The sequence below is a fragment of the Anolis sagrei genome, chromosome 4 (assembly GCF_037176765.1).
Source record: "Anolis sagrei isolate rAnoSag1 chromosome 4, rAnoSag1.mat, whole genome shotgun sequence".
NCBI classification, from domain to species: domain Eukaryota; kingdom Metazoa; phylum Chordata; class Lepidosauria; order Squamata; family Dactyloidae; genus Anolis; species Anolis sagrei.
The window spans coordinates 10465509-10487926 of NC_090024.1; the positions used below are offsets into that span (position 1 = coordinate 10465509).

At 40.1% G+C, this 22418-nt stretch overlaps 1 protein-coding gene across 6 annotated transcripts in view; it reads left to right on the top strand.

Annotated features, from left to right (window-relative positions):
* SLC45A4 (solute carrier family 45 member 4) overlaps window positions 1-22418 on the top strand; it is a 151958-nt gene that overhangs the window by 83224 nt on the left and 46316 nt on the right. For 3 of the 6 annotated variants that reach the window (XM_067467255.1, XM_067467254.1, XM_060775936.2), the window contains 3 exons: window positions 9388-9524; window positions 18050-18383; window positions 18491-18707. In XM_067467255.1, coding sequence (XP_067323356.1) covers window positions 18348-18383; window positions 18491-18707 — 253 coding nt within the window. In that variant the 5' untranslated portion in view covers window positions 9388-9524; window positions 18050-18347. The remainder of the gene's footprint in view (window positions 1-9387; window positions 9525-18049; window positions 18384-18490; window positions 18708-22418) is intronic. The other 3 variants (XM_067467258.1, XM_067467256.1, XM_060775939.2) reach the window with 1 other exon arrangement.

Here is a 22418-nt window from a genome sequence, read left to right on the forward strand (position 1 = left end):
TTTGTTGAGAGGTGATTAGATGTCCTTGTTTGTTTCCTCTCTGTTGTTGTGCTGTTGTAATTTTTGAGTTTTTTAATACTGGTAGCCAGATTTTGTTCATTTTCATGGTTTCCTCCTTTCTGTTAAAACTGTCCACATGCTTGTGTATTTCAACACTTTTTCATGTTAATCTATATAGGTCGTAAACCAGATATTTTTGGGATTGTAAGTCACTGAAATCAATATTCATTTTGCCCAGCCTATAAGGCAGAAAGAGCACCATTCAAAAAAGCCTAAGAGGCAGCTATTAGTACACCACAACTCATCGTAGAGCTCTATAGATTTTGTTCCCGCAGAATCCATGCTGTGCTTATTGCTGTTATGAAACTGGATCAGCCCCGTGTGCACTGCAGCATTTTTTTTACTATGTGAGTTTTCCCACCTGAAATTAAAATGAGTACAAGAATGGACTTCTTTTATTTGTCGGGAAATTTTAAAAGGAAGAGAAGAACTATTGCCATACCAGGTCATTTTAAAAATTTAAATAATCCAGTATATGTGACTTAAATATTTGCTTGGGGCAGCTGCAAGTCATATGTGCCATATCTTTTGTAGTACAATCCATTTGCCCATTTGTAGCCAGTGAGTGGAAGTTTGGGAGGTTGGGCAGATGAGTGACTGTAATATGGTATGTGTGACCTTAGTCAACCCTTCAGATAAACAGCTGGTCTGGAAATGTGTGTGCATTCTACGATACAGAGTTAAGAGAAGTTCATATTGAACTCCCATGCTTTGTATACAAAAGATACTGGGTCAATGCTGAGCTCTCAAAGGCAAGGCAGAGAAGACCCATGGCTGAATAATTGGGGAGTCACTGCCAGTCAGCACAAACCAGGGTTGGGAATCATATGGCTCTCCAGGTGTTGTTGAACTGCAGCTCCCAGCAGCCCTAGCCAGCATAGTCAATGAGGTCTGCACAATGAAGCCAGTACCCAATCCATTACACCTAAGTTACTCCATGATGCAAATCCTTTAATCCTTTAATTCACTTCCATTGGCTTCTGCTTACTGTATCAAAGGTATCCAGTCTAGTTACAGAGCTGGACCATCCCACCTTCTCTGGTGGCTCCTCCTTCTGCTTCTGGGCATTTAAATAGTTTACAGCCCTCCCCTCACAAAATCCCACTCTCAGCATTCATTAAATGCCCAATGGCAGAGGTATGTTTTCATTGCCTGCTAAAAGCAACCAGGGATGAGGCCATCTTAACTATGACCCATAAAGTTAGTGTTATATATGTAAGGCACACAAGGTCTGAGACTGTACTTGACTAGTATTGATGTGGGATCTTTTGGTTAATAATAAAATGTAGGGCCAATATGGAAATACAATGATAAAATAGGAATAAAAGTCATGTGAAATAATAATAATAATATTTATTTATTTGACCAGTCATATGACCATTTCAAAATAGAACACTAGTAAAAAAACAAGGCAAAAAGGTGAAGACAGCAGCGGACCTTCTATTTATAGTAAAAAAAAGTCATGTGAAATTTGTTAAAGGCAGGTAAAAGCATTTTTGCAACGCAAAATGAATTAAATTAGGTGAGTTTTTATTTCCAACAGGAGTTGATCAAGTCTAGTCGCCAGTTGACTTGTATCCTCCTCTTTCCATTGCGTTGCTTGAGAACATGTGGCCTTCCTAAACTGCAGCTTGGTAATTGAGTACAGTGCCCTTTCAAGACAGATCTCTGTCTGTCTCTATATCTCTTTTCCTTACGTTTTGGTCGTCAATGACTATTTTACCGCACTTTCCTTCGTCATGTTATGTTAGTACAGAATGCATTTCACACAATAGATAATAGAAAAGTTTTAAGAAAATTAAATAACTACATGAAAACATTTCTGTACAACAGTATCAATGGCAACCTTTTGTATCATTTTTAACTCGTTTTTTTAAAGGGGGCTTCTGTAAATCACTTGATCTTACTGATTGGCAGTGACGGTACTCTCTTGTATGGGCATCAACAATTGTTCTTTTTATGAAATAGAAATTCTTACTACAACTTAAGTTAGCACATGATGTACATAAGGCTTCTTTAATTATGATATCTGGAAAAAAACTTTTTTGAAAAGTGAACAATCGAGCAGCTTCTGAAGCAAGATCCAGGAGGGAAAATGAGCACTATGCTATACTAGTTCTGGTTCGATCTCTTAGCCTTTTCTATGTAGAGGGTGATGGGGTTTAGGAGTATCTACATGTTTAGAGATGTCCTGATTCTATGATTCCTCCTTCAGTATGAGATGCTCGAGTTAGATAGCCAAGGATTGTGGTCTTTGTGTTCATCTTCAGAGGCAACACCTGCTAAGAACTGAACACTGAACTAAAGGGACATGCAGCCTAATTTTCCAGGGCTCATCTGCAAATGTGATTAATGTTCTGACATTCCCTCCCTGATAATGCAAGGGTTTATGCTCCCATGCATGTATCGGAGGGCTAAAGATGCCTCCTTGAAAAAACATGGGCTCTTTCATATCCTTCTCTTTGATTACAAAACTTGTGAACTCACAGGTTTTTCTATAGGAATGGACAGCATTTTGAGTTGAGAAATATTGGATGGACTGGGATGCACCAGAGGAATTTAACAAGTACCTAGTTTGCTGAGAAAATTTGGTTACTCGTACTTTGGCTTTCTGCATTACAATTACAACTAATTGTTTTAAAAGGGGACTCTGTTGGATGTGTGCGTGCCCCTCTTCAACAGAAAGACAAAATAAGCCAGACATTGCCTTCATACTATCTTCGGTTTCTTTCCTTCCTCCCTCCCTCAGGAAAGTAAACATTTTAAGAATGGAAGGATCTGCTAGTAATAAAATATGATGGCATGTTGTAAAATTAGTATTGTGATACCAGAAGATTGGCTGGAATCCTCGAAAAAGACTTTCACTAAGAAAACCACATTCTTATCTGATTCTAGTACTTGTTGTTCTTGTTTGTCTGCAAAAACCATAATAGGTTCATTCACATAATATGTCTTGGGTTATATGATGCCTTGAGGTTCGTTCTTGAATAATTAAAGTAGTTGATGGAGGGAAGAGGGACCTGAAATGGGGCGGGTGCAGTTGAGGGCAGCGACTGTAATTTATAATCACAAATTTCATCCAGGACAAATCTTCCATGACCTACCAAAGTTAGTGTTGACTTGAGTCGCAAACTGTGGCTTAGTCGTCCCTTTGGGGCTAGCGAAGGCCATCTGTAGTAATCAGTATTAAGAAATGGACATCTCTGTTGTGCTGTCATCTTCAACCAGTTTTGAGACTCAGGGCTCCAGGATCAGGATCCAATATATAAAGTTGAAAGTAGACTCCAAATAATCACTCTCGCTCTCTCAATCATTAAGTATGTTGGAGGATTTTATGACAAGGGGAAGGGATGAAAAGGAACCAATATAAGGATCTGCTTTGCAGAGGAGCAAGGTGGGCATCCTTTTGTTAATTTTTCTAAGAATAGGTTTCCCATTATTGAATTCATCAGATGAAATAGTGGATATTCCATTGGTATTTCAAAAATGTGTATTCTTTTTATCACTGCAGCAAAATGCTGTTAGAGGACTATATAGTCCAGCTACTTTTCTCTGATGTAATGTATATTTGTTATTGCTAAGTGGAGGAGCGAGACGCAGTTGTCTGCTTTAACAACTTCCTCTATCATGAATTTATTTTCCTCTCTTAGGAACCTACTAGAATATGTGATTCAGATACAAAGCCTGTGTGTGTCTGCACAAACCATATTCAGAAAATTTAACAAGGAACTTGAGATATTGCAGGGTTGTCTCTTTAGACCCAATTTGTATCAGTTAATCTTCTGTTCCCAAAGCTGATGAAGTGGTTGTGTTCCTCACTTTTACCAAATAGTACCTGTCCTACCACCTTTCTCCATGGTCTTGTTGGGTCTGATGATGAATGCTACTTGCCAACTACATACTGCTCAAAGCTCTGCAATGCAGTGCTGCAAGTCATATGGTTTGGAAGAGTCTCCTTTTAGTTTCAAATGAGCCAATAGAGGAAGTTGTTAGTTCAGACTGCTGCTTCTTGCTTCTCCACTTAGTATTACAATTGCACCATAACAATGCCTACTGGCAGTGTTTCCCTTGGCAGCACTGATTTTAGAGTTAGCTCATGCGATATTGGTAACTTGGTCTTTTGGAGTAACTTCTGAAGGAAGACCATGATATCACCAAACAACAAGGATTTTGCTTCAAGGTCAGGAATACATGTATTGCCTGACAAGAGCAAACTTGACTTGAGACCTGTTTGTGAGATGCAGCAGTAGTGTTTAAGTTGGATATGGCTTGTGTTGATTTGAAGAAGCCATTTTCACTGATAAAATAATAATTTGGGGAAGTTCTTAGGCACCAATGCTTCTCTATTATTCAGAGATACAGATAGGTACTATAGAAAAAACAGATGTTAAAGCAGTAGCATAGTGATATATCTACATTCATGTTTGAGTCGTGTGTAAAGACTGTATTACTACATTAAAGTCATTTACCACCTGCAGTGTTTTGGTAATGGTGATGGTGTGCCTTCAAGTAATTACCAACATATAGCAGCAGTTAACTGAGCATATTACATGGTTTTCTTGGCAGATTTGTTCAGAGTAGGGTTGCCATGGCCTTCCTCTGAGGTTGAAAAAGTGTAGCTTGGCCAAGGTCACCCATTAGCTTTCAGTACCTGGATAGGCATTCAAACCTTGGCCTCCCCAAGTTCTAGTTCAACACTCAGAACATTACATAATGCTCATTATATCCTATAAACCAGGCGTGGGAAAACTTTGCCCCTTCAGGTGTTTGCACATCAACTCCCACAATTGTAGAAGTTGAAGTCCAAAACGGGTGAAGTTTGCCCATGCCTCGTCTATAGACCAATGTAGGTTGGGTCCATATTGTCTGAAAGACCATATTTCCTAATACAAACCTGCCAAAGATTCAAGATCCCAGTTCCACTCCCATTAAAGTCTTGCTGAGGACACAAAGGGAACCTTCTCAGTGGCTGGTCCCATCTTCTGGAATGCTCTCCCATTGCAAGCTAGACTGGTTTCCTTCTTGCTGTTCAAGCAGGCTCTTAACATGTAAACAACTTTTTATAGGGATATTTTAGTCCCCTTTTAAAATTCGGGGTTTTTTGTTGTGTTTTTTTTTTTACATCTTGCACTAATTTACATGGTTTTAATTGTTTTTAGTTTTATTGTGAATAATGATTCAGTCACAACTAGGGTTTATACCATGTTATGATTTCTAGAATCAGAGCTGCAAAAGACCACAAGGACATCCAGTTTAACCCCTACCATGCAGAAATGCACAATCAAAGCACTCGCAACAAACAGCATCTAGCTTCTGCTTGAAACCCTCCAGAGAAGAAGAGTTCACTGCTTTCCTAGGCAGTGGACTGATGTTTAGGTGACATTTTCTTATAACTTGAATCCGTTGCTCCATGTCTTTATCTTTGAAGCAGTCAAAAACAAGCCTGCTTCATCTTCAATGTGACATTCTTTCAAATATTTATACATGGCTATCATGTCATTTGTTAATCTTCTCTTCTCCAGACTAAACATAACCAGCTCCCTAAGCCACTCCCCAAAGGACTTGGCTTCCAGACTCTTGACCATTTTGGTTGTCCTTCTCTGAACATGTTCCAGGCTGGGTTGTTGTAGGATTTTTCGGGCTATATGCCATGATCTAGAGGCATTCTTTCCTGACGTTTCGCCTGCATCTATGGCAAGCATCCTCAGAGGTAGAACATGTTCCAGGTTCTCACTGTCTTTCCTGAACTGAAATGAGTATAACTGCATTCAGGTGAGGTCTGGCCAAAGCAGAATAATTTTAGCAGCAAAGTCCAAGCTCACACTATATCCTCTGAATTTGTAGTAGCCGTCATTTCTGGCTGAAGTGGAGGCCCCTTTTCAGCTGTGCTCCTGGCAAAGAAAGGGCACTGAAGGTGCTGCTTAATTATCTCAAAGTAGAAAAACACTATTCTGCTGTGGGGTCAGATGGATTGATGATATGACAAGGACAAAGCCACTGAGATTCAAATAATATTTCTAGTTCACCTCCAGCTTGAACAGACATGCATGCATATTGGCCAGTATAATAATCTAAGCATGTTGGTCTTCAATAGTTTTTATTGCTCTTAGGGATAATAAGAAAGATGATTCAGGCATGGCTCAGTGTGCCCGCTCCATACCCCGTCTAAAAGGTCCCAGCTTTGTTAATTCTGATAGAACCATTTCAAGTATAGGGCAGGAGGAAAGATTTCTGGCCAGAAACCCTACAAAGGCATTGGTAGTTAATCATGGTGATTTAAAAGACGTGGTATAAGACAGCTTTCCCCGCTTTTTCCTAATCTTTTCTGCTGCAAATTCTATCTGATTAGAGATAAAAAGGTAATTGTGTTCGAATGGTTTCTGTTTGCTTTTCTATCCAGTGTATGAAGACTCTTAAGAGCACTTATCTGAAAAGTAATTGTCCAGAAGAAAGGCTGGTACTTGACTGAGCACAGCAATTTTCTCTTTTTGATGGAAGACAAATGCCCATGCTTTTTGGAAGTCATAAATATTCATGAAGAAAAAACAAGGCAGCCATTGAACAACATAAAATATTAGAAAGAGCTGGTCAGGGTAGTCATCTCAATGAAATAACACTGGATGGTGATAGTCCTTGTGGCCACTAGGAAGCCCACATTTAAGTACACAGCAAGTGTGTGTGGTGCTCAATCTCTAATGTCAGATTACCTAAACAGGCAGTGTTCTTGCTCAGCATTTGTTGCCGTGGTTGTTGTTTAGGTCATTGGTGGCCATTGATTAAGTTTGAGACAAACGTAAGATGTCCAGAGATGTGCTGGTCTCATCACTATAGCTGGGGAAATGTGTGAGTGCCATATTTCTAACACAACCCCCCACCCCCATGAAAAAACACCCCATTTTGAATCTTGCAGTCTTGTCAAGTTCATTTAAAATATTTATAGCCCATCCAATTTGCAAATTCCCTTGGAAGTAGCTAAAAGAAAAACCATCAGTGCCATCTCACATTTTATATCTCACAGTTGTGTGTAACCTGGTATAACCATTCAGTGATTAATTATTGTACCAGGGTTTAATAGTCACCCTGCCTGAATCCTTTTCTAGAATCAGGATACGGCAGGTTTGCCAACCAGTGCTACTGAGATTTTGTAGAAGACCAAATTGCAAAAAGCCATGTCCTGCAACCTTGGGTCCTCAAGATGTGTTGAAATGCAAGTCTCATTACCCCCAGACAAATACAGAGTGAAGCTCTCCCAGAATAGTTTCTGTAATGGTTTTAAAATAGGAAATGGCAAGCAAGGACCTATTAAAATTTCCTTTTTAAGGGCGGGATGGGATACGGAGAGCTATGGATTCATGTGCTCCAAGTAAAATTATTCCTGACTTCAGTCTGTCTCATTGTTGGCTCTCTCTTTGGCTCTTTGCATGCCTCTGCAACACAAAAGGACTGGAATCATATAGTTTTTTAGTTTTGAATAAGAGTCTGATCTTGTTTTTTATGTGGGAGACAAGGGCAAGAGCAACCTTTTCCTTACCATCTACTGCCTTTTTGTAAACCATCAAAATGATACAGAATCTCTCCTTAACCGTAAGAGCAAGGAAGCAAAGACAGAGAGAGCATCAAGTGAATCCCACCAATATAATATTTCTGAAGCAAGTGTCTTCAACCAAATAGAATCCCTAGATGTCTCATGTCTCTTTGTATCTGCCTTTGAAATGGTGCTTCAGGTAATAGTGGTTTCGTTCTTGCATACCTACCTACACATATGCACATTAGTCTCTTAATCTTCCTAGATAAGGCACAGTATCCACTTGAATGAAAGGAAATCATTCAAGCTGGTATTCTAGCAAACTAAAAAATTAATTCAGGAAAGAGCTACTGGCACTTTTACGCAGGAAGGCTCAGCCTGGAATATTTTATATCTGCCTCTCCCTTTGAGGTTTGCTTTGGCCAGGGCTGAGCTGCAAATGCAGCATTTTCTGCTCGTAATTTTGCAAGATTCAAAGGAATAGACAAATGGCAATATTTGTGCTTGCATTCAGCAAAAGAGATTGGAGGCCTGCTTCATTCCTGTTTGCTGTGGGAAAAGGAAGCAAAGGGAAAATGCACTTTCTTTTGTTAAAAAAAGAGTGTATCCTTTTGCTGAAACAAGCAACTTTATGATATGAATTAAAAGGCTGCTTCTGAAAGCAAAAGGCTTATTTCACCTCCTACATCTGCATGGTTGTGCACACCATGCCAGAATTGTGTTTTCTGCTCATTTGACAAACCGATTCTTACTCCCAGCATCTTAACTTGAGAAAGATGACTGCCTGTAGTATGCCCACAGTACTTATCTTTTTACATTGCAGCTAACATGGAAAGGTTGAAATATGTGTTTGCCTTGTTGTTCCAATATTTGTTTTTGACAAAGGCTGCCTTCTCTCAGTTTAGTGGAATCACTTCACTGTTGCTAGAAATAAAGCCTTGAATAGTCATAATACCCAACTTCAAAGCACATGCTTTGCCACTTAGAACATTTCCCCCTGGGGCTTTTCACTGTCTGCTTACTTTTTGAGTTCATAGTTAGCAGTCCTGCAGTGTCCATAAAGTTTTAATAGTGAAGACACAATGTTTTCTGAAGTAGAATAAAAGACATGCTCGACGTATGAACCCCAAAGATTTATTCTGTATGGTAAAGATGTTAACCACTTTTGTAGGTGTGCATCAGCCTCTGCATACTTCTTTTCAGCTGGGAGAAAACATGTCCACATATATATTGGAATTTGACAGGGTTTGAATACCTATATATAAAATTACACTTTTGTATCACTATATTGTTGATACAAATGATCCCATTAGAACCAGTTTGGAAAAAATACCAGAACTTGCAGTGCGTTTTGAAGAGAGTCAGAGTAGTGAGGTGATTTGAGCATTGATCTACAACTCTGGAGACCACTCAGTTTTGAAAGCTTATTTCGATGGATTTGAGTAGGCCACAGCCTCAGTGGAAGGTGAAGACGAACCACTCTTTGGATAAACTGTGCGAAGAAAACTCATGATAGGTTCTCCTTAGGATCACCATGAGTTGCACATGTCTTAAAGGCACCCATGGTAACAACTTTAGATGACGCTTGAAGGAAGAAAGGCAGGAATGGAAGATCATGGAGACACGAAACAGGCAACCTATTCAGTGAATGGGAATTTTGAACTTACACGAGTCTTTAATACTCCTTTCTTTATGGTGAACGCTCTTGTCTTAAATGAGTGTGATATATGTAGGGATGTTTGTGTGGTTTATCTTATCCTAACCCTTGAATACACTGATTGTGTCCTCCTTTTGCATTTAAGATGCCCAGAGGTGTGTCGGTCTCATCTCTATAGAAGTTCCCTGTGTCAGACTCCAGAATCTTTACTGTGCCTCTCCATTTGCACTGCTTGAGGAAGGGAAGCCAGCTGTGTTAATGCCTAGACTGCTTGAATAACAGGTAAAAAAAAATAGCCACACCATGGGTTGCTTTCAATATTCTTGTCTGGGAATGCTTAGTCTTCTAATATAAACCAATTTTTCTGGAGCTGTACTGCTTTGCCAGCATGTGATCCAGTGGCCTAGAGATGCAACCACACTGAGCCATGGTTTTACAATGCACATGTACTATCTTGTATACAGGACTGAATGTGTGGTTCTCATTGCAGATAATGGCTTTTGGCAGACATGCCAAAAGTAGGGTATCCCTGCCCTATTCTCTCTGTACACATGGGGAACTGGGTACTTGGTTCCAGGATGCAAAGCAGGTATCATGAATGTGAAGCTGGGCTGCATATCTGGTCAAGTCATGGTTTCCACATTGTATTGCAGTGGACAAAAGCTGACCTTGTGCCTCAATGTACAGCAGTAGTATTGTAGCAATACATTGCTGGTTTGCATTGGATGATGTCTAGAATGCTTCTTGGAATTGTCTGAGGTCTGTAGTGTGTTCCTTAGACGATTAACATTAAAAGAGTTCCCTGAATGTGGAAGATTTGAGTAAATTAAAGCTCAGGACTTCCTACTCCTCCAGATTTTGATGGATTAGTCCCATTATCCTTCAACATTAATTAATTAGCTTGATAGGAATTAAAGTCCAACAGCATCTGGGGGAAAGAGAGTTCTCCAACCCTCGAATAAGTTTTATGCTAGTAGAATTTGGGTAAAGTACTAATGATATTGGCCAAATAAGAACCGAAAAGAGATTTTAAAATGTTGTGGTACTTCCAGGGTGAGTCTTTTTATTTCTACATAGATTCCAGAATTTACTTATCATCAAGAAGCATAGACACCCTAAGCAGAGGGTACATGGTACTTTGTGAGAGAAGCTGCAATTCAAGGGGAACGAATAATGCAGCCTTGCAAATTATGTTGGACTGCAGCTCCCAGCACTCCTTTCCATTGGCTACATTTACTAGTGCTTCAAGAATTTGCAGTCAGCGGACCTCTATAGGGCCAATGCTTTCTATAGTTATAAACAAATTGTGGTCGGTTCTGTTTGGTACTTGGATGGGAGACCACCAATTGATTCCAGGCGCTATAGTCTATTTGAAAGGAAGGAATTGGCAACTCCAAATAGATAGGCAATTTGAAGGCACATACATTCACACACCAGAGAAATTCAGTGGCAAAACTCTTCTGGGAATTCTTTGATATAAGACAGTGGTTCTCAACCTGTGGGCCCCCAGGTGTTTTGATCTACAGCTCCCAGAAATCACAGCCAGTGTACTAGCTGTTAGGATTTCTGGGAGTTGAAGGCCAAAACATTTGGGGACCCACAGGTTGAGAAGCACTGATTTAAGAAAATTCTGTGAAATGAGTGGAGTCACCATACTTTGATAGGTGACTTGAAGGTACACATACACACAGGAAATCAGACTCAATACCACTATGAACCCTTCTAGATTTGTGGTTCATGTTTATTAAATAGCAGTTTGCCATGATTAAAGACAAGTTAAATATCCTATTCTTGAATTAAAACTGGGACTCTGCAAAACCACTTATATTCCTTTCCCAGGCTCACCTCCTGAGGTCTGAAGCACCTCTCTTGCTGCTTGAACATCTGTTCATGAGCATTGGTCAGTTATTGTTTGCATCCTTTATAGCTAACTGAGAAGTATTTATCAAAGGATATAACAGTAGAGCAAGAGAAAACAAATAAAAATGTAGAAAATGTGTAATGTAGCCAAAAGTGTTAAGAGAATTTCCTATTATTGTAGAAACAAGAAATGAATTTGCGGGAGGGGGGAGAAGCCTCCATTTTCTATCTATTCTTTGTTGTTTCTGTTGTAATGGACTATGTCATGCCTTGGCTTGACAGCAGTTAACAGCAGCAACAATAAATATTTCAGGAACCACAAGTCTCTTTTGTGGTTATCAACTAGATGAAGTTGCATCATGTAGGGGACACACTTCAGGCAGCCTTGGATGATCTGAAAGAGGTGACAAGAATTAAATTTTTCTTATTCTGATTTGTAAGCAGTTGCCTGTTTTCTTTAGTCAGAAAAACTGGAACAGCCCACTTATCACCTTTTTTGCTAGAATCTGTTAATGCAAAGGATTGCTCTAATTGAAAAGGAAGGGGCCCCATTAACCAACATTTGATTCTGGTTTCCTCTTTTGAGCAGCAGGGAAGGTGCATGGCTGCAGCTGTCTTGTGGTTTCTTAAAGAGACAGACAGCGGGTGACTCATACTGAAGTAGTATGTAGCGCTCTCTGGCCTCCGGAATTCAGTAGAATGTTAAGACTTCAAAGCCAAAGCACTTTGTTAAAAGAACAGCATGTATTTCATAGTTTTGGTCCTTGGATCATCACAGACTGAAACATGTATTGAAATGGCTGCAGTGGCTGCATTTAAAGGCGGCCTGGACAGAGGTCTTTTATGGTTGGACATGTAATTGGAGCAGTACAACAAGTGACTATGAAACAATGTGATAGACAAACGGAATGGCCCTGGATTATGTTTTGGTTGGTGTGATTTTAATTGTTGTTTGTAATAATTAATGTTTAAATTGTTTGATTTTAATTGTAATTTTTATTTGACACATGTGTGCATGGCATCAAATTGCTGCCTGTTGTAAGGCCGTCTTGAGGCCCCTCCAGGGTGAGAAAGGCAGATATAAATATGGTAAATTAATGAATTGGACATCACTGCTTTGTGCAAAAATGAACCAAACTTTTTAAAAGTCATGTTATCCTGAACACATTGTACTTCAGATTCCCTTGAGGGTAAAGTTGGAAACCTCTCAGTAACATCAGAGCAATTACAGTACTGAAATCTGATAAATACAATGTCTAGACGCACTAGAACAGCAAGATGCATCAAGAGAAGTGAGAGGAGGGTTACAGGAAGAGCTTCAGAGAGCTTTTGGATGGCAACTTCCATTTTTATTGCCATGGGGTTGTCAACCAAAATCCAAAGGCCCTTTCACACCCCACAGCATTATAGCACTCTGATTCTATTTTAAATGCCACGTTTCTGTTTAATGAAATCCTAGGATTTGTAGTTTTATGTAGTGTTTGGAATTTTTTGGCACTCATGCTGATGAGTCCTTTTCACATGTTTAATTTTGCAGTTGGCGGATGGTATGCTAGGGCTTGTTAACTTTTGCCTGGTATCAGGACCAGATTGCAAAAATCAATTTTCTTTCTTATCTCAGATGTGAATAGACATGATATTACAGCTGTGCTTGTTGTTCTTCCAACCCATTGCAAAATGCTAGCTCAGCAGGCCCTAGCTTGGCATGAAGAAAAGATTGTATCCCATGGTCCACAAAGCTACATGAGCCCCAGGATCCATAAGGATCACATGGAGGCAGGGCAGTCATTCCATTTCATGGGTTGTTCATTCTTCTTGTCTCTGAGTATAGTCTTTAGTTCTGTAGGAAACCTCTGAGAATAGTCTTTCCTTCAATTTAAAACCTCTCATAATGGAGATCCAGTTGGATGTGTGCCAATCAGTATGAAGAATTGGCCAATTTCTTCTGTGCAAGTGTCATAGATTAGGCTTTACTGACCTTATTTTGGTTTGTGGCTGGAAGGATCAATATTCAACCATTCAAGTCTAGTGTCCTCCTTCCCACAGTGGTTAACCTGATGCCCAAAGGAAGCACCAAAGTATGCTCTGGAATGAGGGCACTGGGTGTCTCCTGATGATCCCTTCCTCCCTAAAACTTCTTCCCTCTGGAAGAGAGCTGGTCAGGCCTCTGAACATGGGCTTCCATATGTCTAATACCTTGATGGGCTTCATCACTCCTCACTTGTGTGAATGATAGCCAAACAATCTTGGATCTGAATAGAACAATTATCTTCAGCTGCCCTTTTTATTTATTTCAGTATGTGCTCTTTGTCACCTTTAAACACTTCTCTGTGTTGCCATCTGCCAGGCTTGCGGCAGACTTTATTGCTCGGAAAGCAAAAGGTTGGGATCTTATCAGGCAGCAATGCTTTCCTCCCCTGGGCTTGAGATTAGTGTTGGATGAAACTGCCATTTCCTCATCTCCTTGAAATCTTAGGAGTTTGCTGAATTCGTTCTTCTTGAGCAGCCATTGGTTTTAACAATAAGAAAACGTAAACGGGCTCTCTGTCTTTTCCAGTTTCATGGATCTTCACTATATATCAAGGTACTACCATCTGAACACCAACCAGTTTCTTTAGCATGGATTCTATTCCTAATATTTGAAATAGCCATTTGGTATCCCAGCACACCAGTACTAGCTTTAGTGGTCTTTCCCTTTTTTCTGCTTTGAAATAATTGGTAGCAGTACCTAAAAAAAAATTCATTCAATCGTTTCCGACTCTTTGTGACCCCATGGACCAGCCCACATCAGGGCTCCCAGTCAGCCATCACCACACCCAGCTCCTTCAAAATCAATCCAGTCACTTCAAGGATGCCATCCATCCATCTTGACCTTGGTCAGCCCCTCTTCCTTTTTTCCTTCCATTTCCCCCAGCATCGTTGTCTTCTCTAAGCTTTCCTTTCTTCTCATGATGTGGCCAAAGTACTTCATCTCTGCCTCCAATATCCTTCCCTCTAATAAGCAGTTGGGCTTTATTTCCTGAAATATGGACTGGTTGGATCTTCTCGCAGTCCAATGTGGAAAATTGCTGTCAAGGAGCAATGTTAAGGTGGTACATGTTACAAAACTTATCTGCCTAGTGACGAAATACAGTTTTATCAGATAAAGTAGTGTCCTGGAAACGGTCTTGTGGCTTGGCACAGTCTAAAAATAGAGACAGATATGTTGGCCCATGCTTCTTGTTTTCATGCTCTCAAAAAGCTAAGGATTTCAATTTTTTTCAGTCAGCAGGCTACCTTGCCACATAGTAAACACCTTTTGCAGCTGAGGGAACTTGTCAGGTGAGTTTCAAAGAAGAAAACTTGATCCCCTCTGGCCAGATGTGAGGAATGGGTAAAGCAACTGTAGGTTTCAAGCAGGGCATCACAGTTTCAAGTGTATCATCAAGACATGTCTTCTATGCTAAGCAAGGATATGAATATCATTTCTTAGTACGAGAGGAGATCCTGATTCAGTTTCCACCGACAACGTCAACCTCTGTTGAAAACTGGGTCAGAGTTACTGGTTCTGTGATAAGATGCATATTTCAAAAGCAAAAGACTGGATATCTGCATTTAAGGAAATCTGTTTACATCCCAGTGAAAGTTCTGCCACCTCAGCAATTCACTTGACTCTGTACAAGGTGAATTCTGACATAGTTTATGTACGAATTGTGTGGCCGTAACAGAACATTCACATCAGCCGTATATCATTCAGTAATGACATCCCAGATAGCTGACTGTGATGCAATTGTCGTGGTCTAAATAATGCTTTATCACTGACTATGGTTGACTCTTCCCTGTCCCACTTACCCAAAATATCTAGCAATAATGATGCAATTATACATGCTGCTTGCGTGCTTATATCTTGTTTCAGGGAAGATTGCCAAACAAAATCAACAACACAGAAATCTGCTTGTGCATGTTTATGGCACAAGCTTGTGCAAGAATATTTCATATCTTTGTATTTATTGTTGTGAAGGCCATAGGCTTGAATGAATGTATTTGCTTTCCAGCTTGGAAAGAGTACAGTCGATCTTGCCGATTGAACCAGAGATAATGAATGAAGTTAATAACACAAATTTTGACTTTCTGAAATTTATTTCCCCAATCATAGAACAAACTGAATCACCATTTCATTCTTTGACAGTTCACTGCCTGTATATTGAATATTAATTGGAACAGGTGGGTGCAAATGAAACAGAACCAAGTGGCATTCGATGCCTCATACTGGCTGAGACTGAACCCTCTTGTTATGTGCCTTCAAGTAGCTTCTGATTAATCCAACCCTAGCATGAAACTATCATTTTCTGGGGTTGAGAGTGTGATACTCATCTAGGATTTCCCAATGGGTTTCCATAGCTTAGCAGGGAATCTAATCCTAGTCCCAGCGTCATAGTCCAACCTCAAACCAGTACACCATTATGGCTTGCCTGAACAGTCTTGGTATATCTTAAATTTAAAGTTATATAGTTTATTTAATGATTCTATTTAGATTTTTCTCAATCATATGAACCGAAAAGCTGAATTTCCATTCTCAGACATTTACTAGGAAATCAATTATTCCTAATCAATAAAATGCAGGTGGACACACTGCGCTGCTTTGTGTCTGCTAAAATTAGCAAATGTTGCTCTTTAGACTGACTTTCTACATTTTCAAAACAGAAGCATTAGAACTGTGGGGGGTACGGTTGAGTTTGGTAGTCTCAAGTTATTTGTCAATTGCAAACCCAAGAACAGGTGCTTAGAAAATAGCCCTCCATGCGGAGCTGAACATCCCTTATTCCTCAAAATTATCTCTGCCAGTGGCTGATGGAAGTTTCAGTCTAAATACATTCTGGAGCATCACAACGTTTCTCACTCTTGCCCAATAGCATTGCCTGAGGGTTCATAACACCACTTGAGGCTTGCCATCTAAGCAGCTTCTTCTTCTTCTTATGAAACACTAAGTTAAATAAAACCCACTTGACACAGAACTGTAGATTTACTGGTGCTTGACTGCCCCTTGCTGTAGTAAATGTGTAGTGTGAAGAGTCACTTGTCTCCAGGCGTGTAATGGACACACAGCAATGAACTTCATCCAATTGCAGCTCTCCGTAGTCTTATGTTCACTCTGGCGAATGTAGGTCAAATACTGGTGCGATGTATGCACAGAGTCAAGTACCTTGGAAGGTGCTGCCTTCTGCACAACTGAATAACAATAAACCATGTGCTAGCAGATACTACATTTATTGTCAAATACCTTTCATAATATAGAGTGCGGAAATATGGTATTAAGGGGCTGCATTGGTCCCCCAGTAGATCTTGAAGGGCCATTGTCTTGCAACCATTTTTTTTTCTTTCCAGATGAACTCTATGTAGGTGCATTTCCACCATTTTTAACATCCTTTTGAGCCAATGGCTATGTCATACACAGGCATCAGATTACAGGGGATGCTTTTTTTAAGTTTTAAAAACTGAAATAGTCTCATCTGATCATTCAGAGTCAATTTGTGAAGAAACTTATTTCTGCAATGTCTTTTATTTATAGCTTTAGCTATGTTAGCTTCATTATAGACATTATTTGCTTTATAAAACTGAGCATGCTCATACATAAATAAGTGGCTATTTTATTCCAAGTCCCTGAAAGAGCATTTAAAAAAAAAAGACTTTATGTTACGCAAATTTATTTAACGCAAATTTGAAGCATTTAATTTTCTAAAGCAAATATTGGCAGGCCCAGGGGCCGGTTGCAGCCCCTTGGGCTCTTTTCTCAGGCCCTCCTCTCTCACCATCCTATCCTTCCTTCCTTCTCTCCTTCCTTCTTCCTCTTTCTCCCTCCCTCCTTCTTTCCCTTCCACCCTTTCATCCTTCCCTCTTTCCTTCCTCCTGCCCTCTCTCTTTCTTCTTCCTTCCTTCCCTTTTGTCTTTCCTTCCTCCCTCCCTTCATTCCCTCTCTCCCTTCCTTCCTTCCTTCCTTCCTTCCATCCATCCATCCATCCATCCATCCATCCATCCTTCACTTTGTCCTTTCTTCTTTCTCTTTTCCCTTCCTCCTGGGGGATGTTTAGCTGGGAGAAGAGAAGGTAGAGACGGAACATGAGAACCATGTTTTAAGATTTCAAAGAGTGTCCCATTGAGGAGGAGGAGGAAGAGGAGGAAAACTGGTTTTTCTCCTGCTCTAGAGACCAGAAGCAATAGTTTCAAGTGGCAGGGAAGAGATTCGACTGAAAAGATTAGGATGGACTTCCTGAGAGTAAGAGCTGATTTTTCTCCTGCTCTAGAGACCAGGAGCAATTGTTTCAAGTGGCAGGGAAGAGATTCGACTGAAAAGATTAGGATGGACTTCCTGAGAGTAAGAGCTGTTGGAGAGTGACATAGGCTACCTGGGAGTGTGGTGGAGTCTCCTTCTCTGGAGGTTTTTCCACAGAGGCTGTCTACCGGGAATGCTTTGGTTGTGCCTTCTTGTATGGCAGGGGGTTGGACTGGGTGGCCCTTGGGGGTCTCTTCCAGTTCTAGGATTCTATATCAGGATTCTATATTATTCTATACCTAATGGTCTAACGTCTTCTCTCCCGTGCACCATCTCATGCTGACGAAGGCTAATCCCTTTGGGATCTAAAAGTTTCCTATCTTTCCTTCACTTTCTGCCTCCGAAAGAGAAGAGGAAGGGAAGGAAAGAACAGGGAGGCGACTTGGGGAGAAACTCCTCCATCCTGACCCACACACCCTGTTCTGGCTTGCCATGCGGCCCCCAAGTTAGAAAGTTTGCCCATATGTCTTTGGTCAGTTAACAGCCTTCCATAAAACAGATGGATATGTTCTACAGTGGGAGTCTAGACAAGTGTGAAGGGGGCCTTATTTAAATCAGTGGAAGAAGACAGGGAAAGTAGAGAACCTCCAACAAGTGCCCTGGTAGTCTGTGACTTTCTTCTTCTCTTTGTTTGTAGATTTATCAGCCACTCGATGGGGATTACCAGTGGAGCAGCTGTTTGTGTCACCATTCCACCTTTGTGTAGCAAGCAAAACAACTTCAGCACCTCTTCGATAATAATTATGAAACTGGTATTAACTGAATGGCAATTATGGATTTTTAACTCTAATTCACAGTAAACGAAAGCAAGCCATATGTCGAATTGAATTTCCTACCAAATAGCTTTTTGTTCCTCTGAATGTTTCAACGCCTGCTGCATAAGAAATTGATGACGAAACCCGTTGGGAAGGAGGGGAATTACAAATATTGCTTGCATGAGAAACACGACGCCATCAGAAAGAGAAGACATGGTAACTTATCGTTAGAGATGATAGTGTTATTTATATAGGTATAAATAAATAAATATATAAATATATATATTATATATATTTTTATGGTAATGAAAATGGCTCCCCAGAATGCTGACTCGGAATCTATGCAAGTTCAAGAGCTCCCTGTGGTACAGCTCCAGAAACCGGAGAATGAGAATGAGAGTAAAGAAGAGACTATTAGCGAAGGATCCATAGACCGGATACCTGTTCGTCTCTGGGTGATGCATGGTGCCGTCATGTTTGGCCGGGAATTTTGTTACGCTATGGAGACAGCTTTGGTTACACCAGTATTGTTACAAATTGGTAAGTAAAATCATTATTGGTCCTTTGATGTCAGTGGTTACCCTTCTTTGCTTTCAGATCAGATGTGTTCTCAAGTGTTGCCTTCATGAGCAATAATCCCATCTCATACGAGCCACTACAATTCAGTTGTATGTGACTACAACAGAGAAGCATCTGCTACCAGGAAACCATATGACTGATGCGATAACTACCCATGCCAGTTTGCTGGATCTTAGGGAGATGTAATGCTGTAATGGGAGGTGGCCACATTCTCCAAGCATCAAGGCCAGTTCTTGCTACAATTTCAGAAACTAGATGCATAGGGACAGCAATCATGATGCCATGTTACTTATGGATTAGTCCTGAAATGAAAGCATGGACTAGAATTTTTTCATTGCAAAAAAAGCCACTTTGAGTCTCCTTTTGTGGAAAGGAAAAAGTAGGGTGTAAATAAGCATAATAATAATAATTCTCCGCCCCATCCCATTTTGTCTCTTTAACAAGCCTTCAAGTTCCTTTTCCAAATAGACCTGATACCACCCTGTACATCCTTGTACTTGGCAATACCAAACAGAGTGCTTGCTTAATGAAATCCTCCTGTCTTTCATGACATGTAATTCTGAATGAATTAGAACAAAGTGAGAAGGAGGCACATCGAAATCCATCAGCACTCCAAATAATTTGTTGTAGATTGGCAAGAATTTTTTACTCCCATTTTAATAATATTTGCAATAAAGTGACTCACTCTCAGTTTTAAAAAATCTATTGAAACAAAGAAAGCTTATTGCAAAAGTACTGTGAGCTCTAAGCAGCTATTCTGATACTCAAGAGAAATTCTTGGGATTCAGGTAATTCAATTTTAAAAGAATTGCTTACGTCATCTGGCTCCAATTGTTAGGTCTTTGGACATTAGATATTAGATAGGTCTAATAGCAAGTATTATATATTCTCATGTATAAGTCTAAATTTGACCCAGGCTTTTGGGGACCTTTTTGATGAAATTTTCTAGACTAATAAATGGGAACATACAACACAGATGTAGAATCTTAGAGTTGGAAGAGATCACAAGGGTCATCCAGGCCCACCCTTTGTTATGCAGGAAAATGGCCATCAAAGCAGTCCTGACAAATGGCCATTCACCTTCTGCTTAAAAACCTCCAGAGAAGGAGACACCATCACATGCTGGAGCTTGACCTCCGACCCCTTCTAAATTAGTCTACTTAGATGTGAACTTCAGAGGTTGGGTAGAAGAGAGAAGATATGGTACTACTCCTGAGGGCATTTTTATGGGGCTGCCATGAGGATTGATTTATAGGCCTCTGTATGACTGAACTTTATCAGTGTCACAAAATGTTCAGCCATTCCAGCTGACGTTCAGGATCTTTCTAGGTCACTGTAAATCCTAGTTCTTAAGCAAAACATTTCAGCTATTCTTTCAAATGTGGCTGACTCACCATGCCTTTAAATGGCTGAAGAGCTGATTCTTCAAAGACGAAGTGCTCCTTATTCCAAAGTCCACGTGCCTCACTGAATTTGTGTTATTCCACGGACAGTGCATATCAGTTTCTTTTGGGATGGGTGTGATTTGTGGAGCCAATGAGTAATACTTGGAACTAGATTTAATTTAGATGTTCTCTTTATATTTTGACGTGCACAAAAGCAAACATAGGATATGTGTCCAAAACTAGGCTATTTTTTCTTTTTGAAGGAAAGATCATGTGTTCCTGTAATATGGAGTATGCTACTGAGTTCATATGTACAGGAGATAAAGGGCATCTTGCTGAATGGCCTTGGGCAGATTGCTGTTCTTGCCTAACCTACCTCACACAGTGCTTTGTATGATAATTACCTGTTCAGTTTTGAACCTTCAGGACAAGGTGTGGGCTGTGTAAGCAAATCATCTTGGTGAACATGAGCCAATGATGTTGACACAAGATGGCCGTAATGTTAATCTTTGGAGAAGTGCGTCCTGATTTACTGGGTTGTAACAATCAAAAGGGGTGATCTAAACTGACACTAAGTACGATACACAGATAGTAGTATTGAAGGCTTTATCTCCCAATTAATCTCAGATCAATTGATTGTTGAGGTGAAGTGACAGTTGCTTTTGCACTATAATTTAAAGCCATCTAACAATATGGAGGTAAAGAGGTAGAGCTTAGCTTGCGAAATGTTGTGCTCATAGATAAGGAGCTTAGGTTTTGAAATACGGAAAGATGTTTCTTTTTGTAGTAATTCTGCCCACAGATCTGTCATAGTTTTCTTTGGGCCTGTAGGTTTAATCCAGACCAAGTCTGTCTTTAAAATAAAAACAAAACAAAACTGTTGTATTGCCTTTCTCTGGATCGAAAGTAGAGAGGGCCTCTGTCCATCTTCTGCCACTGTCAACTTAGACTTCCTTATCCAGTCGGGCAGGGCTCTGTTGAATCAAATGGGAATTGAACTGCAAATCATCTCATTCATCATACCATTTCCTATACACCAGTGGTTCCTAGCCTGTGGTCCGTGGACCATCAGTGGTCCGCAAGAACTCAAATATGGTCCAAACATTGCAACGAGAGCAACTGGTCTCGCAAAAACTTCTTATAGTGCCAAGGCTTATTAAATATGGTTTTTTTGTGGGCAAGCAGATGGCGACTACTGGATGGCATATGTTCTGTATCAGAAACTAGAGCTGATGTGGTCTATCCAATGCAATTTTCTGAATCAGCACCCCAAATAACCAAACCGAATCTAAAATTGACCAAAAACTGATTCGTAACCCTTTTGGTACTAATGCTGGAGAGTGATCCCAGGTCAAAGTGGTCCCCATTCAAGTGGTCCCTGGTCAAAAAAAGGTTGGGAACCACTGCTATACAAAGTGCTGGCCAGTATTCTCAAACAGAGCTTTGGCTTATAAATGACAACAACCAAAACCATGAATGCAGTGACTATAATACTCTGCAATGACCACACTGGTCTCCTCAAAACAAACTTTAAAAAACCCCAAAACATGACCTAAAAGACCAAGATGCGACATAATTTCACTGTTTAGACACCATCATCCCACTATCCCAGGACCAGTTGGTAAAGAGACTTTCCTCCATGTTAATAACAATCCCTTCTCCTGTATCTATGAATTGAGGCCTTGATGACACAAATAAAGAAGGAATATCACACACAGAAGGGCTCTCTGACATATATAGATACCAAACTGTGATGTCTGTGATATTTTTAGATACTGAAGTGTTCAAGATCTAATTGCATATTAATCCCACTCTGCCCTTGAGGAAGGCATGAAATAATATGTAGGTATTGAAGAAATTGAGGCTGCCTCTTTCTCTCCATGACACCAGACGTGAATGTTCTTTCCAGCAATGTAGTTTGCCCAATCATCCCAATTTTGTAGAATCAAACTATATACATTAAAGATAAATCTCATTTATACCTGTGTGCTAACCTCTGGGCATTTGAATGGTGTTAGTAAGCAAGAAAGTCTTATTGGTGGGCATATTGTATTATGGAGGTGTTGTCGCAATAATTCATAGATTCTGATGCAGTTGAGACTTTCATTAGGATTTAGACAGCACTGTTTCCCATGTTAAAGTTGTATGTCTCCTGGACACCAATAGGTTAAAGAAGGTAACTTCCAGTGACATTCCATTGCAGAATTTGTCATCTGTTTCTTAGCATGTTTTCTGAAAAAACCTTAGTTTGTTTGGTGACTTCAGAATTCACATGCAACAGCTTGGG